General features: G+C 39.6%; 1 protein-coding gene across 2 annotated transcripts in view; it reads left to right on the top strand.

Moving 5' to 3' along the window:
• The window catches only part of Pcsk5 (proprotein convertase subtilisin/kexin type 5), a 449712-nt gene extending 435142 nt beyond the window's left edge, over nucleotides 1–14570 (top strand). For both annotated transcript variants that reach the window (XM_046459433.2, XM_046459431.2), the window contains 2 exons: nucleotides 6605–6791; nucleotides 10960–14570. In XM_046459433.2, coding sequence (XP_046315389.1) covers nucleotides 6605–6791; nucleotides 10960–11366 — 594 coding nt within the window. In that variant the 3' untranslated portion in view covers nucleotides 11367–14570. The remainder of the gene's footprint in view (nucleotides 1–6604; nucleotides 6792–10959) is intronic.
• The last annotated feature ends 1704 nt before the right edge of the window (nucleotides 14571–16274 follow it).

Raw genomic sequence — 16274 nt, 5'->3', positions numbered from 1 at the left:
ATCCTAGAAGCCTACAGGACGCCGAATGTGCAAAATCATAAGAGATCCACACCTGGACACATTATAATGAAGATGCCCAACATACAGAATAAGGAGAGAATTTTAAAAGCTATAAGAGAAAGGAAGCAGATTACATTTAGGGGTAAGCCAATCAGGATAACAGCTGATCTTTCAACACAGACTCTGAAAGCTAGAAGATCCTGGAATAACATATTTCAAACACTGAAAGAAAATGGGTTCCAACCAAGAATTGTGTATCCAGCGAAATTAAGCTTCAGGATGGAGGATGAAATTAAAACCTTCCACGATAAACAAAAGTTTAAAGAATTCGCAGCTAGAAAACCATCTCTTCAAAACATCCTCGCCAAAGCATTACAGGAAGAGGAAATGGAAAATAACAATGAAAACCAACAGTGGGAGGTAGGACAGTAAAGGGGGGGGAAATAATCAAAGAGGAAAACAAACCATGTTTAGTAACAGAAATAAACAAATATGGCTGGAAGAACAACCCATATCTCAATAATAACCCTAAATGTTAATGGCTTAAACTCACCAATTAAGAGACACAGGCTAGTAGAATGGATCACAAAACAAGACCCAACAATATGCTGCCTATAGGAGACGCATTTGATAGGAAAAGACATACATAGGCTGAAGGTGAAAGGTTGGGAAAAATCATATCACTCATATGGACTTCGGAAACAAGCAGGCGTGTCCATACTCATATCAAATAAAATAGATTTCAAGCCAAAGTTAATCAAAAGCGATAAAGAGGGACACTACATACTGCTTAAGGGAACCATACACCAACAAGACATAACAATCATAAATATTTATGCCCCAAACAATGGTGCAGCTATGTTCGTCAAACAAACTCTTCTCAAGTTCAAGAGTCTAATAGACCACCACACCATAATCATGGGAGACTTCAACACACCTCTCTCGCCACTGGACAGATCTTCCAAACAAAAGTTGAATAAGGAAACTATAGAACTCAATAACACTATTAATAACCTAGACCTAATTGACATATATAGAGTATACCACCCAACATCAAGCAGTTACACTTTTTTCTCAGCAGCACATGGATCCTTCTCAAAAATAGATCATATATTATGTCACAGGGAAACTCTTAGACAATATAAAGGAGTAGAGATAATACCATGCATCTTATCTGATCATAATGGAATGAAACTGAAAATCAACGATAAAAGAAGGAAGGAAAAAGCATACATCAATTGGAGAATGAACAATAGGTTACTGAATGATCAATGGGTTATAGAAGACATCAAGGAGGAAATTAAAAAATTCTTAGAGATAAATGAAAACACAGACACAACATATCGGAATCTATGGGACACATTGAAAGCAGTTCTAAGAGGAAAATTCATTGCTTGGAGTTCATTCCTTAAAAAAAGAAAAAACCAACAAATAAATGATCTCATACTTCATCTCAAAATACTTGAAAAAGAAGAGCAAAACAACAGCAAAAGAAGTAGAAGGCAAGAAATAATTAAAATCAGAGCTGAAATTAATGAAATCGAAACAAAAGAAACAATTGAAAAAATTAACAAAACTAAAAGTTGGTTCTTTGAAAAAATAAACAAAATCGACAGACCCTTAGCGATGCTAGCGAAGAGAAGAAGAGAGAGAACTCAAATTACTAGCATACGGGATGAAAAAGGCAATATCACAACAGACACTTCAGAAATACAGAAGATAATCAAAAACTATTTTGAATCCTTATACTCCAATAAATTAGAAGATAGTGAAGGCATAGATAAATTTCTTAAGTCATATGATCTGCCCAGATTGAGTCAGGAGGATATAGAAAACCTAAACAGACCAATATCAATTGAGGAAATAGAAGAAACCATAAAAAGACTACCAACTAAGAAAAGCCCAGGACCGGATGGGTATACAGCAGAATTTTACAAAACTTTTAAAGAAGAACTAATACCAATACTTTTCAAGCTACTTCAGGAAATAGAAAAGGAGGGAGAACTTCCAAATTCATTCTATGAGGCCAACATCACCCTGATACCTAAACCAGACAAAGACACTTCAAAGAAAGAAAACTACAGACCAATATCTCTAATGAACCTAGATGCAAAAATCCTCAATAAAATTCTGGCCACTCGGATACAAAAACATATCAAAATAATTGTGCACCATGATCAAGTAGGATTCATCCCTGGGATGCAAGGCTGGTTCAATATACGGAAATCAATAAATGTTATTCACCACATCAATAGACTTAAAAATAAGAACCATATGATCATCTCGATAGATGCGGAAAAAGCATTCGACAAAGTACAGCATCCCTTTATGTTCAAAACTCTAGAAAAACTAGGGATAACAGGAACATACCTCAATATTGTAAAAGCAATCTATGCTAAGCCTCAGGCTAGCATCATTCTGAATGGAGAAAAATTGAAGGCATTCCCTCTAAAATCTGGAACAAGACAGGGATGCCCTCTCTCACCACTTCTGTTCAACATAGTTCTCGAAACACTGGCCAGAGCAATTAGACAGACGAAAGAAATTAAAGGCATAAAAATAGGAAAAGAAGAACTTAAATTATCACTATTTGCTGATGACATGATTCTATACCTAGCAGACCCAAAAGGCTCTACAAAGAAACTATTAGAGCTAATAAATGAATTCAGCAAAGTGGCAGGATATAAAATCAACACGCATAAATCAAAGGCATTCCTGTATATCAGCGACAAATCCTCTGAAATGGAAATGAGGACAACCACTCCATTCACAATATCTTCAAAAAAAAATAAAATACTTGGGAATCAACCTAACAAAAGAGGTGAAAGACTTATACAATGAAAACTACAGAACCCTAAAGAGAGAAATAGAAGAAGATCTTAGAAGATGGAAAAATATACCCTGTTCATGGATAGGCAGAACTAACATCATCAAAATGGCGATATTACCAAAAGTTCTCTATAGGTTTAATGCAATGTCAATCAAAATCCCAACGGCATTTTTTGTAGAAATAGAGAAAGCAATCATGAAATTCATATGGAAAAATAAAAGACCCAGAATAGCAAAAACAATGCTAAGCAGGAAGTGTGAATCAGGCGGTATAGCGATACCAGACTTCAAACTATACTACAGAGCAATAGTAACAAAAACAGCATGGTACTGGTACCAAAACAGGCGGGTGGACCAATGGTACAGAATAGAGGACACAGAAACCAATCCACAAAACTACAACTATCTTATATTTGATAAAGGGGCTAAAAGCATGCAATGGAGGAAGGATAGCATCTTCAACAAATGGTGCTGGGAAAACTGGAAATCCATATGCAACAAAATGAAACTGAATCCCTTTCTCTCGCCATGCACAAAAGTGAATTCAAAATGGATCAAGGAGCTTGATATCAAATCAGAGACACGCCGTCTGATAGAAGAAAAAGTTGGCTACGATCTACATACTGTGGGGTCGGGCTCCAAATTCCTCAATAGGACACCCATAGCACAAAAGTTATTAACTAGAATCAACAAATGGGACTTACTCAAACTAAAAAGTTTTTTCTCAGCAAAAGAAACAATAAGAGAGGTAAATAGGGAGCCTACACCCTGGGAACAAATCTTTACTCCTCACACTTCAGATAGAGCCCTAATATCCAGAGTATACAAAGAACTCAAAAAATTAGACAATAAGAGAACAAACAACCCAATCAACAAATGGGCCAAGGACCTGAACAGACACTTCTCAGAGGAGGACATACAGTCAATCAACAAGTACATGAAAAAATGCTCAACATCTCTAGCTGTCAGAGAAATGCAAATCAAAACCACCCTAAGATACCATCTCACTCCAGTAAGATTGGCAGCCATTAGGAAGTCAAACAACAACAAGTGCTGGCGAGGATGTGGGGAAAAGGGTACACTTGTACATTGCTGGTGGGACTGCAGATTGGTGCAGCCAATTTGGAAAGCAGTATGGAGATTTCTTGGAAAGCTGGGAATGGAGCCACCATTTGACCCAGCTATTCCCCTTCTTGGTCTATTCCCTAAAGACCTAAAAAGAGCATGCTACAGGGACACTGCTACATCGATGTTCATAGCACAACAGTTCACAATAGCAAGACTGTGGAACCAACCTAGATGCCCTTCAATAGATGAATGGATAAAAAAAATGTGGCATTTATACACAATGGAGTATTACTCTGCATTAAAAAATGACAAAATCATAGAATTTACAGGGAAATGGATGGCATTAGAGCAGATTATGCTAAGTGAAGCTAGCCAATCCCTAAAAAACAAATGCCAAATGTCTTCTTTGATATAAGGAAAGTAACTAAGAACAGAGTAGGGACGAAGAGCAGGAGAAGAAGATTAACATTTAACAGGGATGAGAGGTGGGAGGGAAAGGGAGAGAGAAGGGAAATTGCACGGTAATGGAAGGAGACCCTCAGGGTTATACAGTGGAGGGGGTAGGGGGAGGGGAGGGGAGGGGAGGGGAGAGGTGGGGAGGGGGGAGGGTGGAGGATGGGAAAGGCAGTGGAGCACAACAGACACTAGTATGGCAATTTGTAAATCAATGGATGTGTAACTGATGTGATTCTGCAATCTGTGTATGGGGTGAAGGTGGGAGTTCATAACCCACTTGAATCAAAGTGTGGAATATGATATGTCAAGAAATTTGTAATGTTTTGAACAACCCACAATAAAAATAAATAAATAAATAAATAAATAAATAAATAAATAAAAATCTCATTACATTTTCAAAAAAAAAAAAAAGTTTTTGAAAATTTTATGTCCCAACACTAAAATGTTAAAACATGATATATAATTTTACATACTTAATAATAAAATTAAATAAAAATTTTATTTTATCTAAAAAAAAAAAAAGAAATACAAAGTCTCTTCTCTCTTACCCTCTGCTGTCTAACCAGAAACATCTGAGTAAAAGAGGATCCATGCTGCTGTTGATCTTTCATTTGCTCCACCTCTTCTGCACAATATATTCAGAAGGATCGAGATTTGCTTCCACAGAACACTTGGGTTTGCCAAGTATACTAATTTCTTGATTGTGCTTCCAAACTTTAGGAAACATGTAAATCTCTCCATGGTGAAATTAATACAAACGAATCTATTTGAATATAGGTGCTCTTTAAATTCTGACACCAGCTCTCATCACAGTTTGGAGAAGCTTAAGTTCATGGAGGTTAAGTAATTTTCTAAAATATCACAAGAATAGTAAATAACAAAGCTGGAACTGAACCCAGAGGATTTGATGAGATAATAACAGCTGAGAAAACAGTGTAGCAGTATCTAAAATATTCCAAGATGCTCAAGAAAGCAATTTTTGGGGAGGGTGCTGAGAACTGAACCCAGGGCCTTGCACATGCTGGACAAGTTCTCTACCATTGAGCTATACCCCCAGCCCCTCCATTCGTCTTTTTCTATTTCACCAAACTTGCAAAGTTACACAGGTAGAATAGGAAGGTATCTCTCCTGACCCACAATTCCAGCACCAAGCAAAGTACAACTTGTCAGGAGGGAAGCCACTTTTTTCTCATCTCTGGACTCTCTTCCTAATAAGATTTAATTGCTTTAGCTACATAGTCACAACTAACATCATTCTGGGTCCCAGCCACAAGAATCCAGTAATCAAGGAAGCTACACAGGTAACTAATGTACATGAGTGAAGGAAGGACACTGGGGGAACGAAAAACCACAGTTCCAGCTTGCTGGAAAGTGGAAATTGAAGCATTACCTACGTGTTGGTGATATAATAGCAAATGCTGGGAATTGTGTCACACAGGAAAGCAAAAAAAAAAAGTGGGGGGCACTCAACTTTGTCAGTGACATGAACATGTTAAAATGCTGAATCCAGTTGACAGGTCTTCTAGATTTTAAAGAGAAATTAGGAACTGATTTATATATGAAATATTCTACTTTTGAAATGTGAGAAATGCATGCAGAATGTTTTAAATGGTTTAAGGCTACATAGTGTGGGCTAGACAAAACTAATACCTGACCTGAGCTGTCTTAAGATGAGCACAGGATGCTGGGTGTGGTGGCACCCACCTGTAATCCCAGCAGCTGGGGAGGCTGAGGCAAAGTCAAAGCCAGCCTCAGCAACTCAGCGAGGCCCTAAACAGCTCAGTGAGATCCTGTCTCTAAATATATAAAAAAGAGCTGGGGATGTTGCTCAATGGTTAAATACCCCTGGGTTCAATCCCAGTACCAAAAAAAAAAGAGAGAGAGAGAGAGAGAGAACAGAAGCTGTCACTTTATAATAAATTATTGTGGAAGCCTGTTCTCCTACTCTTGTTATGAGCAGGGGTCAGAGGTCAGGGCCCAGGAATGGCTTCATCCAGTTGTAGACAGTTGTGTCTGTCTTTTGCCCAGAACACACCATCTTTCTGCTGAACCTACAGGCTTGCCTCCTTATAGAGACAAGATGGAATTCTTTGTGTGTGTGTGTGTGTGTGTTTTAATTTTTATTGTTGGTTGTTCAAAACATTACATAGTTCTTGACAAATCATATTTAAGATGGAATTCTTACTGGGAAATACCAGTACCTTGTTCATCCCTCTGTACTCATAAACAACCTCCTGATTATTCATAACAGGGAGAGAAATTCAACTGTGAAAAATGCCACGAGAGCTGTATGGAATGCAAGGGCCCTGGCACCAAGAACTGCACCATGTGCCCCGCGTCCCTGCTGCTGCACATGGACGACGGACGCTGTCTCCACTGTTGTAACACCTCCAGCCCCTCCAACACCCAGGAGTGCTGTGACTGCCAGGAAAGCATGGGTAAGGGGACAGGGACAGCCTGCAGAGGGAGGGTCTGGCCTCAGAAAGCAATGACAGCCACAGAAGAGGAGGATGGAAAGTTCAGGAAAATCAATCAGGCTATCTTTCACTGAGAGTCTGCTGCATGCCTACTGTACTTGAAACCTCGTGCCCATCATTCCAGTTCTCAAGTAGATATTATTTTTTTAATTTATTTTTTTAGTTGTAGTTGGACACTATACTTTTTAATTTTATTTATTTATTTTTATGTGGTACTGAGGATCAAACCTAGGGCCTTGCACATGCTAAGTGAGCATTCTAACACTGAGCCACAACCCCAGCCCCACAGTAGATATTATTGATCCCACTTTACAGATAAGACCACTGAAGCCCAAAGGGTTGGATTTGGATTATCTAGGTCTACATCAATATTAAGAGGCTCATTTAGAATTAGAAAATGGGTCTTTTAGACAGCAGAGCCCACGTTCTTTCCACTGCTATACTCTAACCCCAAGTTAGAGTTCAACTAGGTCTAGAATTTGACCTTTATACATTTACCCCATTCTATTTTTATTCTTCCCTCTTGAGGGAAATAAAGGAAAGAAATTAGCAATCAAGGAGGTTAATACAGTATTATCTTGAATCTGTTGAAAAATCATTCAGTGGAAGTCAGCCCAAATCAAAGCCTTGCATTAGAGACTTAGAGCATTTTAGAAATAAACTTTCATTAAAGGTTAAGAAGAAACAAAACTGAGCCAATGGTGCATGCCTGTAATCCCAGTGACTAGGGAGCCTCAGGCTGGAGGATCACAAGTTCAAACCCAGCCTCAGCAATTTAGCAAAGCCCTAAGAAAACTAGCAAAACCCTGCCTCAACATTTTAAAAAAAGGATGGGGATATGGCTCAGTGGTTAAGTGCCCCTGTGTTCAATTCCTGGTACAGAGAAAAAGAGAGGGGGATGGGGGAAAAAGAAGAAACAAAACTGCTTTTACCAACTTCCAGACCTCAACTGTCTTCCAGCCTCCAATGTTGTTATCCCCACCCATGTTGATATTTGATTCTCGTTAGTCACAAACTTAGAAACATCCTGAATGCAATGATTCCTAAAAGGAAAACATATTCTGTATTGTTTATTTCAGATAGGGTCTCACTATGTTGCTTAGACTGGCCTCTAACTTCTAGACTCAGGTGATCCTCCCACCTCAGCCTCCTGATAGCTGAGACAATAGGCACACACCTCTGCAACTGATTTGCATATTCTTTTTTTTTTTGATACTGGGTATTGAACCCAGGGGTGCTTTATCACTGATCCACATTCCCAACCCTTTTTATTTCTTTATTTTGAAACAGGTTTCTGCTAAGTTGCTTAGGGCCTTCCTAAATGGTGGAGGCTGGCCTGGAACTATTGATACCCCTGCTTTAGCCTCCTGAGCCACTGGGATTGTAGGCATGCACTGCTATTCCTGGCCTGGCTCCTATATTCTTAATACATATTCCCTAGTCCAGAAATAGATAATTTCCTAGGGGTTCAGATATATTATTTCCTGAGCAAATATTTATGGAAGACTGTCCATGTGTAAGTAAAGAAAATCCCAGACCCACAACTACTACTAGACACTTTAAAAAATTTTTTTTTAAATTTTAATTTTTATTTTGTGGTGCTGGAATGGGGTGGGGTCAAATCCAGGGCCTCTTTCATGCCCAGCGAGCACTCTACCACTGAACTATCAGCCCCTATTTTTCATTTTCATATCAGCATTTTCATTTAGGTTCTAAGTATCATTTTTACCAAAATCATTTCTTTCCTTCTTCAGTTTTCCCACCCCTTTGGGCAGCTGTTTTCCCCAGTTCCTCCTACACATCCACCTTCAGGGTCTGACTGCCTAATATCCATGCTGTGTCAGTTAAGAATAATAACTGGTACTACATGGAAGCCATTAAATGAAACCAGAAGTGTGTGCCTGTCACATGTAGTGTTTCTGAACATCTGTCCCAACAAAGAACTATTTAGTCTGGTTTCTTGGTTCCTCTGTGATTCTTGAAGAGTCACCTGGGGCAACTCTGCAAAGTCCCAATATTCTTAGAGTATAGCTTAGTGGCAAAATGCTTGTCTAGCAGGCAAATGTGAAGAAAGAGAAAGGGGGGAAACAAATACTCTCACTCACTTGCTCCTTTATGAACTGAGGTAATCTGCCCCTTCAAAGAAACTGCATCTCAGAGGCTGACCCTGACTCTGCAGCCTAAGATGAAGAGTGAGTAAGATGTGATTGCACGTGGCACCCCGATAACCTGTGAAGGTCTTTTGTTGATTTCCTTGCTTCCTGTGATATTTACCTCAAAGTGCTCTATACAGATTGCTTTTCTATCTCTCTGGTGCTTTCAGTGTTTCCTCAGAGGGGAAAAAAGTCTGTGCTCATGTTGGTAATGATAAATATAATAATGATAGCGCTGTTACTTTATGTTTTTTTGTGGGGGGAGTGGGTACTGGGGATTAAACTCAGGGGCACTCAACCACTGAGCCACATCCCCAGCCCTATTTTGTATTTTATTTAGAGACAGGGTCTCACTGGGTTTCTTAGCTCCTTGCTTTTGTTGAGGCTGGCTTTGAACTTGCAATCCATGTGCCTCAGCCTCCTGAGCCGCTGGGATTACAGGCATGTGCCCCTGTGCCAGGTATGCTATTACTTTAGAGGAGGGAATTCTGCTTGATAGGCAAAATCCCCTGAGTTTGAGAATAAAACAGAAAACTTGTTTAGCACTAGTAAAAAATACACACACACACACACACACACTAAATCAAAGATTTTTAAGTAAATTTTAGTGTTGTCTAGTCTTCCTATAAAATAAAGTCATATTTAAAAGTTAAACACACACACACACACATACATAGCAGCGATGAATCAGATCTAATTTGGAAATATCACCTTAATAAATATCAAGATATTTAGTAAGCATAAATTATCATACCTGGTACCACTATTATACTCATTAAGCTAATGTGTAAAATGTATCTAGAATCTCCTATAAAAGAATCCTGGGGGCAGATCCAAGTGGTCCAATCAATATTTATGGAGAATCTACTATGTACTACAACTTGTACACCCAACCTGTTCTTATAGTTTGGGTGTTTTTTTTTTCCAGCTTTTTATACTCTTTCACACTCCTATATGGTGAGCTAAAGAAAAGGAAATAAATTAAGCAAATTACTCAAGTCATATTGCCTGAACAAATGAGTGTAAAGTAAGAAAATGGAGCTTATTGCTAAGTAATGGTTTAATCCTTCCTTCTACAGCACTGTTTCAGTTACTTCATGTTCTCAGTTAAGGCATCAAAACAGAAGCCAATGGATAATAAGGGGCAAAATTCTTAACTTCAGAAATCCTAATTATGCTAGGAGAAATGCCCTGTCACTCAAGTTGGTAGGCAGGATTTAAATGGTACAGTACTTCTGTTCCTGCTAGGCGAGTGGCACAAAACTCCAAGAAGCCAAGCACCAGTTGTCACACTATGTTTCCTTCAGGTGTCTAGACTGTCCCATGGAGTTAAGGTTAATGGACTGGAATTCTGGTTGTTCCATAGTGTCTTGTCTCTGACAATGTAACAATTCATTTCCTCTCCATGGCCTTAATTTTCTCAACTATCAAAAAATAAACTGGTCTAAGTAATTTCTAAGGCTCTACATGGTCATAGAAATCAGTGACAGGATAAAATTTTATAAATTATCTTCTCCTGCCCTGGAAGAGTAGGATAGTTGTTGTGGGCCAGGCTTATAGGTAGCTGGGAGAGGACTCAGTCTTAGAAAAAAATCAGAATGTCATTTAGCAATACTAAAGCATGGACCATGGTGAAATACTTTCTCAGGAGAGAAATAGAAGAATCAATTGATACATTGAACATTTGGAGACTGACCCATGACTGATGGAGATAAGGGAACTCCCTTTGGTCTCAAATTGACCCTCGTTCTAGAAGGGTGTCGTGGTTTTATCAAGCATGGACTGGGACTCTCATAGGGTACATGCTAAGATTTTGTAGGGTGGTGTACCTCCTAAGAAAATTAGACCATGACTCTTACATTTTTAGATTTTTTTTTTAATGATGTTCTTTACCTCAGAAACTAATTTCCCCAATTCTGTTTCTTTTCTGCCATCTTTTCCTTTTCTCCCCTGCCTTTGGGGTCATCTTCCAAAAGACGAGTGCATCCTTGGAAGAAGTGAGCCTGGGTCTGCTGCTGAGCGCTCCAAGACTGCTCTGTTGATCACCTCCTCCGTCATGTTACTGCTTCTGCTGGGGGCTGCCGTGTTTGTCTGGAGGAAGTCTCGGGGCCAAGTCCAGCCAGTACAAAAGACCGGTTATGAAAAGCTGGCTGACCCTGCCAGGTCATACTCCTCCTATAAGAGCAGCTATGGCGAGGGCACCAGCTTTGAAGAGGACCAGATGATCGAGTATAGGGACCAGGACTATGATGAGGATGATAATGATGACATCGTCTACATGAGCCAAGATGGCACAGTCTACCGAAAATTTAAGTATGGACTGCTGGAGGATGAGGAGGAAGATGAGCTGGAATATGATGACGAGAGCTATTCCTTCCAGTAGACACAGCCCACCTCCACCCCTTCCTCTCACGGGCATGCCTGTGAGCATGACTGTTTTGGTTTTATCCACACACCAGGCTGAGGTGTGAATGTGTTTGTCTTCTTAACCACGAATCCAACCAGAATATGTAAGAATGCTGAAATATTTTGTGCTTGTTTTGAGTGACTAAATTCAATTAACAGTTCCTGCTCAACCATCATTGAGGAGCAAGGATAAAATTTAAAGGCATTTTCCTCAAAATGATATGTGAAGACACCAAAGCAGGAAGTAAAATTAACTCTTTTATGTGATTTTAAAAAATAGGGAGGGAGCAGAAGACCAGTAGGGATTCTGTTTCCAAGTTGCATTGTGGGGAGCTCTGCTACTTTTTAGAATTCTGATATTTCTTGAAATAACTTGCGGGGGGGGGGGAAGAGTTGGCTTAGCAGGGATTTCTTTCCCCTTCTGGCTGTGTTTAGGCAGAGATTTGTTTTGTGAGAATCAAGGAAAAAAAGTGTTCTTATCTGTTGTTCCCAGAGTGTCCCCTGGTGAGCAGAAAAGAGCATCTCGGCTGAGGTGGCTCAGGACCCATTTAGAAATGAGGAAAGAAAAGAGGAGACGCATCATAGCAGAGGAACTACGAGTTTGCTGGGCCCTGGTTCATCCAAAGGTTTACAGAGCCATAATGATCCTGAGGGCAGAATGGCTCAGGCAGGAGGCAGATGGTAGCAAGCCCAGTGTGAAAAAATCACCAAGATTCTAAGAACCACACCCCCGTGATTCTCCAAGAAGTTTTCTAGTAGGAAATCATGAAAGAAAAATGGCAATGTGAACCTAACATAAAATGAAAAAAAAAAATCATCCATTCTAAGAAAAAGACTAGCTATCAAATCAGAGGAGCTTCCATCCACAAACCCATCAAAGAAATGCACGCTCTCCATAGAGAAAGCTGGAATGGAGTCTAACAGGAGGGAATAATCCCAATGTGCCCCTCTGCTTGTAAGCTGTAATCCAGCTGTCAAACAGCCTCCCACCATGTTAGCACTGTGGTTTTGTTTCTAGACTTCCTAAGCTTCCCTTTTTCTCCTTCTCCTGACAAGTATGCTCTTAGATACAAATGAGGACAGTTTTTCTGCAGATAGTAATACAGAGAGAGGGGCTCTGGCTACTTCAAAGTATACCAGCAGAATCTTGTGGATTTCCTTGTCAAAGAAGTTATAGGCACTGTTAGGAGTGGGACAACAAAGAGTGAAAGTGACATTTTCAGATGATGGCAATAGTCAAAATATACTGCATACCTACTGTATACCAGGTATCAAGCTAAGTAATTCCTCTTAGAAAGAAAGAAAGAAAAGAAAAGAAAGAAAGAAAGAAAGAAAGAAAGAGAGGAAGAGAGGAAGAAAGAAAAGAAATCACCACACTTACCCACTTGACATCACAAGTCTATCAGGTTGGAGTCGTCATTGCCCTGCCTTTATAGGAAACCTGAGGTTTACAAAAGGCTAAGTCACAGGGCTGGGCATAGTGATACATGCCTATAATCCCAGGGAGGCTCAGGAAAGAAGATTAAGTTCAAGGCCACCCTGGGCAACTTAGTGATACCCTGTCTCAAAATAAAAATTATTTTTAAAAAAGGACTAGCTCAGTGGTAAAGCATCCAGGGTTCAATCCTCAGTACCAAAAAAGAGGCTAAAGCACTAGTTCAAGGTCACAGAAAGCTCACCAAACTCCAAACAATAAGTGTGACCCTAAAGTGCATGTTTCTAATAAATATGCTCCACTAACATAAGATGGGAAAATAAGCATCCTAAATATAATAAACATGTCTATTATTGTATTCTATGACATCAATATCCTTCTAGGAAGTGTATGATCTTCATTCACTAAATTCGTATATTTTTTAAACAATGTGACACAGACATGGGAAATTTTGATGAAGAAGACTTCCGTTTACTGAAGGCTTGTGTTTCTTCAGAGGAAAGTTCTTAGGGTCAGTAGGCTTTCCCTGGAAAGAGCCAGATTTTTGTTACTACTTCAGGCCTTGTGGGCTAAAACATCTCTACTATAACTATTCGGCTCTGCCATGGTAGTGTGAAAGCAGCCACTACCCTATGGATGGGAAGACTGTGTTCCAATAAAACTTTATTCGTGGACACTGAAATTTGAATTTCAGATAGGTGTTACACATCATGAAATATTATTCTTCTTTTGATTTTTTTTAACCATTAGAAATATAAAAATTATTCTTAGCTCACAGAAGTACAAAAACAGGTGGTGGGTCAGATTTGGCTTGGACCTTGTCTTTAAAAAATTCTTCAGAGCCAGGTGCAGGTTCAGAACTGTGATTCCAATGAAGCTACACTTCCTTGGGAGGCTGAGGTAGGATATCGCAAGTTCAAAGCCAGCCTCAGCAACTCAGCAAGGCCCTAAGCAACTTAGCAAGACCCTGTCTCAAAATAAAAGATAAAAAGGGCTTGGGGTGTAACTCAGTGGTAAAATGCTTCTGGGTACAATCCTCAATACTAAAATAAAAAGAATAATTTCAGAGGTCCTCTGTATCATACATACATATGATATGCTTTCCAAAATTTTAATCATTTAAAATTAGCTCTTCAAAACCCATTTAAAGTCCTGATAGTTCTCTTCTTAAAAATGCTTGTAAGATAATCATCACATCAATGGGAGAATCTTCTTATCCATTGCAGTGTACAGAGTTAACCTACAGAAACAAGTAATTTTGCTTATACTGTGTTGTTCATGTTCCTTGATAATTTTAAAACTGTGATAGACTGAGTTGGACATTTTTTTCAATAGCCTGGAAATTGTTTTCCAAGAAAAGTCTGTGTTTATGATATGCAGTTAAAGGTTGAACAAGGTTGTGATGACCTTGAACACTAAGAAAAATTGTGCTCTTCTTCTATGTGACCTGAAGTGAAAAGAACACATGTGCTCATCTACTGGCAAGTTTGACAAGTTTGTGCTTAGTCATGCCACATTATTCTCTCACTTCTTTTGAAAATTATGCTTACAACTGTCTTAATAGATAAATATGTGGTTGGAAAACAATGTCACCTTTGGTTTTGTTTGCAAATAACTTGGAAATACTAAGAGAATCCTCAAAAACTGGAAATATACTAAAAAACTGGATAAGAGCTTAAAAGGTTCTGATTCATGGAATGCAATTTTAAAAGTGTAAATAAATGAAATTAAGACCAGGTGATGCTATGAAGACTCTCTCTCTCTCTCTTTTTTTTTTTTTTTTTTTGGTACTAGGGATTGAACCCAGGGGCACTTAACCACTGAGCCATTGCAATCAATTGCCACAGTCTGGCTGGGCACAAATGCCGCAGTCTGGCTGGGCACACAATCACGAGCCACCACACAGCTTGTAGATTCAAACAGCAACTCTTTATTCCCGAACTCACACCAGCCGTCTACAATCACGTTCTGGGGAAATCCACGTTCTCTTCCCAAATCCACGTTCTCTGCCCAAATCCACCTCCACTGGGCTTCTGTCTCACAAAATATACTGTCTAAATCCCGTGAGAACTCAAGGGGAACTCAGGCAGCAGGATACGCCCTATTCCCAGCAGGAATAATCTTAAACCTTAAACCTGGAACCTAAACTGGGAACGCCCTAAACACGATTATCTTAAAACCGGGAACACCCTAATCTGCCTTGGTCCTTGAGCAAGGTCACCTACATTCAATGTCACTGCAACATGTCAGCAACATGGGGTACGCTGGCAAGGAAATTGTCATACCTACTTGGCTAATGGCTCCCAGCAATCAATGTATGCATGTTGTGGCCTTTAGCTCTAACTTGGTCAGCACACATCAATAAGACATGATAATTTGCCAGGTATGGTGGCACACACCTGTAATCCCAGCAGCCCAGGAGGCTGAAGCAGGAGGATCTCCATTTCAAAGCCAGCCTCAGCAATTTAGCAAGGCTCTAAATAACTCAGCGAGACCCTGTCTCTATATAATATACAAAATAGGGCTGAGAAGGAGGCTCAGTGGCTGAGTGCCCCTGAGTTCAATCCCCCTTACCACCCCACCCACCCCCCACGAAAAAAACCCCAAAGATATGATAACTTGGTAAGGCACTCTGATAATGAATAAACAAAATTTAAATATATTTGTGGCTTCCTTTTTCCAGCCATTGATATCTATCTTGCTTTGCCATCAGATGTAGGGGGAAAAAAAGTCATAGACATGAAAAAAGATGCTACAAGGCAGGTAATATGGCCCCTCTTTTCAAAGGAGGAAGGGAAGATCAAAGGATGATACTCAAAGTGTCTAAGTTAAAGTGGACCAAGTGGGCGCACATGGTGGCCAACAGGCTACAGTCCAAGGCTGTAAGGATTAGATTGTTTTGCTCATCTCCACAGCCCTCACACCAGCACACATGGTACATATAAAAATATTCATTGAGTGATTACAGAAAAGAGATTGATTGCATATGTCTGTCTTATGAGCTAAGAATAGATTCTAGAACTAGGTCACCTAGCCACACTTAGCTGTAAGGAAGGCAGGAAAGCAAATAGGTAATAAAGCACAACAAGATGACCTGGACAGCTTAGAACAGTCCTGACTCCTCTTTGGGAGCTTGACCAACCACTCTCTATAAAACTGTTTTCATTATCATAGAAGAAGGTAAGGCAGAATAGCTGTTAGATCACCTGATAAAAGTTCCCACCACTCGCCAGGCATGGTGGTACAGACCTGTAATCTCAGCTACCCTGAAGACTGAGGCAGGAGGATTGCAAGTTTGAGGCCAGTTTCAGCAATTTAGCAAGGCCCTAAGCAAGTTAGTGAGACCTTGGCTCAAAGTTTAAAATAAAGATTTGGGGACTTAACTCAGTGATAAAGCACCCATGGGTTCAATCACCAGTACCTTAAAAAAACATGCCTGCCATTCCAACA

Source organism: Marmota monax, unplaced genomic scaffold (assembly GCF_021218885.2).
Source record: "Marmota monax isolate L192 unplaced genomic scaffold, Marmota_monax_Labrador192_F-V1.1 WCK01_AAM20220418_F8-fsc00059, whole genome shotgun sequence".
NCBI lineage: Eukaryota > Metazoa > Chordata > Mammalia > Rodentia > Sciuridae > Marmota > Marmota monax.
The sequence above is the reverse complement of the archived record's forward strand: the minus strand, read 5'-3'. Positions and strand labels throughout refer to the sequence as shown.